General features: G+C 26.6%; 2 protein-coding genes and 1 long non-coding RNA gene across 5 annotated transcripts in view; 1 reads left to right on the forward strand and 2 right to left on the reverse strand.

The window, feature by feature from the left end:
- Window positions 1-1,077: 1,077 nt before the first annotated feature.
- LOC106791617 (cat eye syndrome critical region protein 5-like) lies at window positions 1,078-3,677 on the reverse strand. Its single transcript, XM_014757400.1, has 3 exons — window positions 3,575-3,677; window positions 1,912-2,729; window positions 1,078-1,818 (listed from the first exon to the last, which is right to left on the reverse strand). The coding sequence occupies exons 1-3, from the start codon at window positions 3,620-3,622 to the stop codon at window positions 1,506-1,508; spliced, it is 1,179 nt and encodes a 392-aa protein (XP_014612886.1). The 5' UTR covers window positions 3,623-3,677; the 3' UTR covers window positions 1,078-1,505.
- A 251-nt stretch (window positions 3,678-3,928) lies between these two features.
- LOC106791618 lies at window positions 3,929-5,019 on the forward strand. Its single transcript, XR_001382202.1, has 3 exons — window positions 3,929-4,119; window positions 4,325-4,473; window positions 4,602-5,019. It is a non-coding gene; the product is annotated as an uncharacterized LOC106791618 (long non-coding RNA).
- A 2,293-nt stretch (window positions 5,020-7,312) lies between these two features.
- The window catches only part of LOC106791608 (ALK tyrosine kinase receptor), a 13,951-nt gene continuing 11,798 nt past the window's right edge, over window positions 7,313-9,465 (reverse strand). For all 3 annotated transcript variants that reach the window (XM_014757360.1, XM_014757359.1, XM_014757358.1), the window contains 2 exons: window positions 8,882-9,328; window positions 7,313-8,528 (listed from right to left, as the gene is read on the reverse strand). In XM_014757360.1, the coding sequence (XP_014612846.1) occupies window positions 8,481-8,528; window positions 8,882-9,328 (495 nt within the window). In that variant the 3' untranslated portion in view covers window positions 7,313-8,480. The remainder of the gene's footprint in view (window positions 8,529-8,881; window positions 9,329-9,465) is intronic.

Below are 9,465 nucleotides of genomic sequence, written 5' to 3' on the forward strand. Positions count from 1 at the left end.
TATTTTTATGCATATTTTTAATTATTCACATATATTTATTAGTGAAATTTTCCATTAATATTAATGGTATTATTACTATTATTATTACTATTATTATTATTATTATTATTATTATTATGCAAATTGGATTCTTAAAAGAAATTGTTGTTGAGTATCGATCATAATAGTATAATAAGATAAATACGTACAAAAAAAATGAATGAATTATTTCGAGCCCATATATTGTTGATTCTATTAAAATAATTAATTTGAATTTTGTGTAAAGCATACCTTTAACATTATATATATATAAATTGTTATTTTAATAATATAATTCTCTCTAGGAACTCTCTTTAAAAAGATATATGTTTTCCGATAAATTATTAAATAAGAAAAACACAGACAAAATTTGCCACCTATTTCTATCAACTTTTCTAATAGCAACAACAATTGGTAAGGTTATTATTATTAGCAACAATGTTATAACAATTTCTTTTTTTAATCGTTCGATAAAGTGATTTAACGTATATTAAAATCTTCTGTATTTCATTGAGATTATGAATACTCTAGAATGTCTATTATTTTACAATAATGTTAAAAACAACGTAAAAGTTGTTTGATAAGACTAGATTGGTTTGATGCGTGATGTTAACTTAAACAATATGTACTATAGTTTATATAATTGTGAAATCCAACTTCTTTTCTTTTTCTTTTCACCTACCGATGAAACACTACTACATAAAGCTACGTAACTTTCGCAGAATTTCAATTTCAATAAATCTTGTACTCGCAAAAACAATATTTAAATCAATTTTATATACAATTATAATAACTACTTTGTGATTATACCATTAAAAGTCTAAATGAGCAATTGGGGAGGGAACTTACGATTATAAAAATTAACTAATTCAGTAATAGTAACTTAATTGAGTGTGCGCAAAAAATATTTTTGTACAGTTAATGCATTCTTAGATTTAGATAACATAGTCATTAAGTGCTTCCTTAATATACTTATGAATTATATTAAATGAATAGAATATTAGTAATTCGTTATCTAAAAATGATAGTATCTCTAATATTTATTTATTTATTTAGTACCTTTTTTCTGCATAATATTATATTCTTTATGAAGTGAAATTATATAAGATCTTGTAATATAAATGAATTTCCGTTTATAAATGTATTGATTTTATATATAATGTGATCGAGTTTAAATGAATATAATTATTATTATTATTATTTTTTGACTTTTCGCATGAGAGATTATAATAAATAGGGTACAACAAGTGTCAAGAATTATTAAAAATCGTTTTTAAAAAAATCATACTAAATATTGAACCTACGTACCCTTTTAGCCTTTTTCTCTTAACAAGTTTACATTGCTTTGGAACATTGCCTTTGTTAAAAGGGCTTGTATTATCTAATTATTAACTAATGCTTTACTTAAGATCACCAATACATTTTGTATCGATTCGGTATCATCACATCTTTTAATTGGAAGATTAGATATAACGAGATAAATAATTTCAATTGAATTTTTCTTCTTTAAATACCAAATCAATCGCATTACCAACGTGATCAACAATGAAAGCTGGTTTACATAGACCATCCTCTATTGGTAAAAAATCTCTAGGACTGTGTTCGTTAATAAATTGGGAATCTCGTTGATGTACACCAGTTTCAACTAAAATACTGATACACGCTTTTGCAGTAGGCCCTTTCATAGTTTTACCTAACAATTTTTCTAAACTACGTGATTTAGTACCACCGCCAGCTTCGTAACGTGATAAATACTTGTCGTAAAGATTTGCACCAAAAATGTCTGTATTAATGTTATCTCTATAAACAGAATAAAAATATATATATATATCATTGAATATAAGAAATACGTAATATATACACATAATAAAATAAATAAATAATAAATCTTACCCAATAGCATAAATAGTATCAACATTGTGTTCTATTCCAATGCTTTTAGCATGTTCCAGTAACATATTACTCGCGTGATAATATGTTATTTCATTAGGTTTACCAACTAATGCAGTATACAATAATTCTTTACCCGTTACTTTTTTGTACAGTTGTTCGAGACACAATAGAAAAGCACCATGGCCGTACCTAGGAATTGGTGCTTCAGATACCCATAATAAATCCATATTACATGCCAATACTGGAATGTGTGGATATGGAATGTCTGTTGGCAATTTACTGGGCATTCCATTGGTCATTAAAAGATCCACTATTAATTGTAATGGAGTTTCCCAAGATATTGGTTCACTGAATAACACGATACCTTCTATTCTTGGAAAATTTGGATCTACGGGTCCGCTCTGCGGATTTCTTTTCAATACATTTATGTAATCCAAACTTGGAAAATTTTTAACTAATTCATCGATCGTGGTTGTATTTTTGAAACCTAATTCTTTGGCTATTTCTCTGACCGGTCCTTGTCCCGATATAAGAACTTGCTTGTCATGAAGTTTGTTAAACATTTGCAATGGAGAATGAGCTAGGATAACTTGTGACTCGGATATTTCAAATCCAATCCATTTGGACAAATCGGCTGCTTTTTGACTGCGCAATGAATTTCCACTATTTGTGACAAATACAGTAGGTACGCGAAATTTATTATCATCTCCTCGAAGTTTTTTAAACGCTTCAGCAACCGGTGGTAATACATTTTTTCCTCGTACTATAACTCCGTCTATGTCGAATATTAAACCAAATTTTGGATTAGAACTTAGATTCTGTAAAATGAAAACAATACAAAATAAATGAATACATTTTATATAACATCTTAGAAATGTTTCAAAATTATTAACGCATGTTGCATTATGTTTATAACATATACTTTATGTTATAATATGTTTTATAAATGCATTTCAATGTCACCAAGCAGTTATAAAAATATACTTACCTTGTTAATATAGATAAATAGGTAAGTATATTTTTATACCAAATGACGAAATACATATTGTATATATATATACATATATATATTTGTGTGTGTGTGTGTGTAAAAAAAAACATGGTATGATCAAAGTCCAAAATATCCATGCATATTTTTATTAAGAACAAAAGATAATAGATTTAAAAACTTGAAAGAATTAAATAGGTCATTACCAGTAATTCTATTTGTGTTATATTATCTATAACTTTATTAGACATTTATTACATTACAATAGTGTTACAAAACAAATGCTACATATATTAAAATGCAATAATAGAAAAACAAAAGAGGACAAGTATAAAAAAAAAAGAAAGAAGAAAAAAGACATTCTACTTGCATTAATATAAAATAGAAAAGATTAATAACATAATGGTGCATAAATGAAGACAAAAACATGAATATTATAGAATAATATAAATAACAAATAATTCCAAATAATATTATAAAAATAGCGACTTTTATTTTCCATCATTGATTGACTGAAACATTTTTCGCGACGCGACACAATGGTAGAAAATTAAATTGAAATAAAGAAACAATTGAATTGAAGTGCATTTTAAAAATGAATTATTAAAAAAAAAAAAAAAGGGGGATGAGTGTGGGAGGATGACAAAATAATTAAATATGACAATGTAAACTTACTCTGACTCCGAAAGCTCTTGCAATACCCGATCGTAATAATATTTTCATAATTACCAATTAAAATCACAACAATGAGAAAAATTATTTTAAAATGCGTGCTTATCAGTATTTCAAAAATAATAGTTGTATTTTTTTTTTTTATTATTATTATTATTATTATTATTATTTTTATATACGTGTTGTTTTAACTCTCAAGCACTTAGTTACGCAAATGTATAATGCATAATGCCAAAGCGTTTTGAGGTTATAGACCATCTAGAAAATCAACTAAACTCACCCTACATTGTGCATAGTAGTTTTCACGGGTACCGTAAGAGTGTATCTTTTTAATATATATACAAGAAATGTTGATCGAATACAGCGACAATTTGTTGGTAAAATGTTTTTCAAAGAAAAACTTTTCTATTACAGATAATGCAGAACAAAAGAATATCGTTATGGTAAAACAATTGAAAGAGGACTAATAAATTTGGTATAGTAAATGCAGTTTTATAAGCACAATGTGTTTTACATCAAAAAAGAATGATATTTGTTATACTTTTTGGGTAAGTTGTTTGAATATTATTGTTCATTTTAATACGTTGAGATTGTGTGTGTACGATTTTAATATAAAAATTATAAAATAATATAGTAGGGTTGATTATGAATGACCCACGTGGTGTCCCCATTAAATGAATAACATTGAAACAAACATTGGTCTAGGATGATCAACGTTATCAGTCAATGTGTTAACTAATATTTTGATTTTAGATTGTACTGCATCGATCAATCCCAATCCATCTTTAAATCAATTTTATGATGCATTTATTTTTTATACATGTTCGCACATGTATATATGTGATATTTGATTATATATTGTTACCAATGAAATAATATTATTCAAAATATGTAATAGATTTGTAAGTACAATATGATTTATATATTGTTATTATTCATACATTTTTTATGTTATATTATTAAAAAAAATATATCACACACAAAGTATATTGAACTTTAAAGCAATTAAATTATTGATTAATTGTTACAGGTTATTTTCACAAGTGGACATTATGCATATATAATAATTATGCTTCAATTAATAAAACCCCATAATGCATACAAAAAGAAACTAACGGATAAGATATAAAAAGAAAATCAATAAAAGGTATTACAAACAAAAGACTACATTTGTAAGTATTGAAAAATGCATGATTCTATTTTAAAAAAATTATCACAAACTTTGCATCTTCTACGTATTATCATCTAATAAAAAATCAAACAACTTGTACATCAAACATTTCATCATATCATCAATATTGTAAGAATTATACATGTGGCCAATTTTAAATGAATAATTGGAACTAATTAAATTCTTAAAATTGCAGGAACATGATCAGATTTTGTCTCTTATTAATTACTTCTTAATTATTTATGTTATTTCATATTATTATTTTACAAGTATTGCAGAGGGAATAGAAAATAAAAAATCAGAAGAAAAAGATGAATAAGAAGAATAAGAAAAGGAAGAAGAAATGAGAAGTTTCCTTAAATAGCATTAAAATAACATTATTATAAATCTTCAAAAGATTTTTCCATAAACATGTCTCTTTATTATCATACATGAGAAAACACGGGTGATTTTCGATGAGGTCGGTGGTGGGTGCGATATTTAAAGGGTGTTTTTACATACACGCTAAACAAACACACTTACACGAGTTACATCGTTGTTGTGTCGTCGTTCTCTTGTCCTTCTTGTAAGAAAAGTAAAAAAGGGCTTATGTGCTCTTCTTTTTTTCTCTTCGTCAAATATATACGAAATCCCCGTTATAGTTTATTGCGAACGATATTTGAAATTTTACTCTGTAGTAAAATTCAAGAAAATACGAAAAATGTGTAACGTGATTTGCGTACTTCAATATGGCGGACATAATGGTGATCTCTTCTTTAAAGTTACAATTTTTTTTTTTTTAATTAGACCGACAAAATTCACGTTTCGTTATAATATTGTCTCTTATTTCTCTCTCTCACTCTCTCTCTCTCACTCACTCACTCTCTCTCTTTGTCTTTCAATTTTGTTTCTTTTTCGTTTTTTTTTTTTCTTCTTCTTCTTTTTTGCGAAGGTTCCTCTTTACTTTCGACACATTCTTACGTGATTTTTTTTTTGTTACGAATAAGAAAATGACGTCGATTGATTTACATAATTGCGATTTACATTAATCTCTTTACGAACAAAAATGATGTGCACCGATAGGAACGCTTCGAATTTCATTTCGAATAGACACTCAAATTAATTTACTTGTTAATATAATCAGAGTTGGGTATAATTGTTACAAAAATTAGACTAAAAGAACAAATGACGAATCAAATGTTATTAGTTTGTTCATATTTTTAGTGCCTGAGAACAAAATCTTTCTTATTTTATTATCACGATGAAATTGTTTTTTTTTTTTTCTTACAATTACAAATAATTATTAATTTTCTCTATCGATATATTATTACAAAGATATTTATTCTCTGTTTTTTTTCTTTTTTATAATTATATTATGACTAATAATGGATATTAGGTACAATGAACAAAGCTTATACAAATAATATTAATAACGAATACACACACACACACACACAATTTTATTCAAATAAATTAATAAAAATTTAATAACGAATAACTATACCCAACTCTGAGAATCACGTTAATTCGTACTAGTACGGACGAATCATCTTAATTGTTATTTCAATATCCTTTTTTTTTTAAATTCATTATTTATATATCTCTTTTTTTCTTATTATATTATTATATTATAATAATTATTATTCGCGTATTCTCTCCTTCTTTTATTATTCTTACAATTAATTAATATTAATATTATTAATATTATTAATAGATTGTTTCGTCCTCTTTAACCACTTATTATTATTATTATTATTATTATTAATAATCCTGTTATTCTCTTCAACAGAACATTATATTAAATATTCTTTCCATAGACATTATGATCCTACTCACATGATTATAGTTACAATTACCGTTATCCTTATTATTATTTCTATAATACCTATGACGAATATATTCTTATTACCGAGATGACAAATATATTTAAAATATCGAATATTTGTCTTTATAATTGTTAGCTATGAATTAACGTTATTTTTTTTTACCCTGGCACATTATTTGTATTTTCTATGATGGTTGTTGAATTATCGAAATATTGTATATAGTATATTATGTGTTCGAAATAGTTGGTGGTGCATACGAGATTTTCGATGACAAATTGATATTCATTTCAAATAGATTTTGTTTTTAGTTTGTTACTACAATTGTTGTTTGTCAATGTTGTCGTTGCTATTTCGATTATTACTATTAATTACTATTACTACACTACTACTACTACTATTACTATTACTACTGCACTACAATTACAAATAATCCTATTAAACATTGCACAGTAATCACTATTTTATATTTCTATACTTATCATTTATAAATTACCACCATTGTTATCATTACAAATCATTTCCATTGTCACAGTCGTTGTGGTTTAACATTTTAACGTAATCATTATTTTTATACAAAACTAGTCAAGTGACAGGCATTTCAAATCAATATTTTATTTTGAAAGAAAGAAATAAATAATTGACGAGAAAAAATAAATAATTATTAGAATGTACAAAAAAAAAAAACAGGAGATTATTATTTTCTATTTAGAATAAAAATCTTTTAAGAAAATTTCAAGCAATCTATATAATACGTTGTAGATCTTATTTTCATTTATTTATTGATCATTTATTGATCATTCGTTAACTGGAAACGATTATTTTGTTATAAATAATTCGACTCAATCTTGTACATACAGAATTGTACACGAATATAATATCTGCGTATTTTTTTTTCTTTCTCTTCTTTGTTTTTTTTTTTTCATCTTGTACTTTTCATAATTGTAATTCACTTATAGACCATTTGGCATTCGTCATTGTAATAATTTGTTACTATACAGTTTCATATTTGTACATGTAATATTGTATATATATATATGTACGTATATAGGGTTGAGCCAAAATTCTTGGTACAAATGAGATCTGAGAAATAATAAAGTTCAAAATGATAAAAAAAGTGTAAATTAAGAATAACGAGAAATCTCTTAATTAAATTTCTTAATAAATTGCAATAAAGAAAACGTCAATCCAATACGTGTGCATCTTAATTAATGTTACAGATTTTATTACAGATATTGTTTCTTATTAAAAAATAAGTAACACTAATAAAATTGACTATAAAATTCGTGAAAGAATCGTAATATGATGAAATAAATGATATTCTCACACGGAATAAAAGTATCCTTGTACTTTTCAATATAATACACCTCATCGTGTTCCTTGATAATTAACATTCTAATAATAATAAACACAAATAATCTAATATATAAAAATAGATATAATAATAACAATCTGTCATAAAATTTGTAACGCCAATCAACAAATAATGATGCACAGATTAATTGAATTGCATACAATCATTAGATTGTATGATTTTTGATATTGCAATTTATTAAGAAATTAAAAACATTCTAATTATATTTATATACAAAATGATTTATATTTAATTTTATAATATTACTCTCTGATCTCTTATAACTACCAAGAATTTTAGCTACACCATGTGTATAAGAACATGGGAAAAAGAAAACAAAAAGAAAAAGGTGTTGAAACAATGTTGTTGTTGCAGGATTGTTCATAGTAGGGTTTCCTGGGAATAAAATCGCGAAGACATCTCATCAGCGGATGTCCAAAGTATGGTCGATGATTGGGTCAATTTAAACGTTATCGCGGAAATGGTAGCTGATCTTTGCAATTGTTTGCAATTTCTGTTATCTATTACCGCCATCGTAGGGTCGTTTGCGGGGGAATCCGGTCAGCCCCCGTCGTACAATTCTCAGCAGGAACATTCCTCCTGCCTAGGTAACTCGTGTCCAAGAGAATCCTATGATGAATATGAGAAATAAATGAAAAAAAAAAACAAAATGACGGGATATGATCAAGATGAAGAGAAAAAAGATAATGTTATGGCATCGTGTACGAAATAAAAAGGGCGGGGAGAGGGGGCGCGGGGGAGGGGGCCTTTTTTCATCAAATTTTCTAATCAAATCTTATTCATTCCATTTGTAATAGACTTTAAATTATTTTTTGTTTGTTTGTTTGTTTGTTTGTTTCTTAGTTGTATATTTTTAAACAACAAAACAAAATGGTTAGGAAAGTTCGAGTTAATTGGCGTTACTGAGAAAATTTTTGGGATCATTTTTAAAATGACAAAATGTATGGATCATCTGTGTTTACCTTGGTCAATTCAATACTTCCAGGTGTGCTGGAACGTTGCGGTGGTGCGGAAAATGGTATCTTCTCGTAATGTATCGTGCCACGATACAAAGTGCTTGGATCTAAACTCAGTGCAGCCTTTAATGTACTTTTTTTCAATATACCATTAACATTGTTAACGTTAGTATGTAAAACGATTCGATTTGGAGAACAGGTACGTGTGTTCGGTGTTGAATTACTCGTTGTATCTGTCGACGTATTAGCCGGTACAACTGCCATTGAATCGGAATTAGTATCGGTAGTTGTAGTACTTTCATTCCCATTTTTTCTATCTGCCGCTAAATCCGTTCCATCACTGTTTTCGCTGAAACGATCATCTTGATCATCGGGTGGTTCGTTTCCGTTATCCGAAAGTTCAGACATTTCTTTCGTCTCGTCGTTCATCCTAAACGTTTCGTTACGTTCGTCCTAAAAACAAAACAAAAACGAAAATTAAATGAAATATTATTTTGTATATTATTATATCATAATCGATGATTATATTATTATATTATTATATATTATATCATAATAATATAATATTAATAATAAATAATATAATAATA

The sequence above is a fragment of the Polistes canadensis genome, unplaced genomic scaffold (genome assembly GCF_001313835.1).
Source record: "Polistes canadensis isolate GaletaPanama2010 unplaced genomic scaffold, ASM131383v1 scaffold_325, whole genome shotgun sequence".
Classification (NCBI taxonomy): Eukaryota; Metazoa; Arthropoda; class Insecta; order Hymenoptera; family Vespidae; genus Polistes; species Polistes canadensis.

Bases quoted from the DNA above. Each gene is read 5' to 3' on its own strand.
- LOC106791617 (XM_014757400.1), bottom strand. From the start codon at position 3,622: ATGAAAATATTATTACGATCGGGTATTGCAAGAGCTTTCGGAGTCAGA. The intron at 2,730-3,574 runs GTAAGTTTACAT...TTCATTTTACAG, and splicing joins CAAGAGCTTTCGGAGTCAGA to AATCTAAGTTCTAATCCAAA. The intron at 1,819-1,911 runs GTAAGATTTATT...TTCTGTTTATAG, and splicing joins GATACTATTTATGCTATTGG to AGATAACATTAATACAGACA.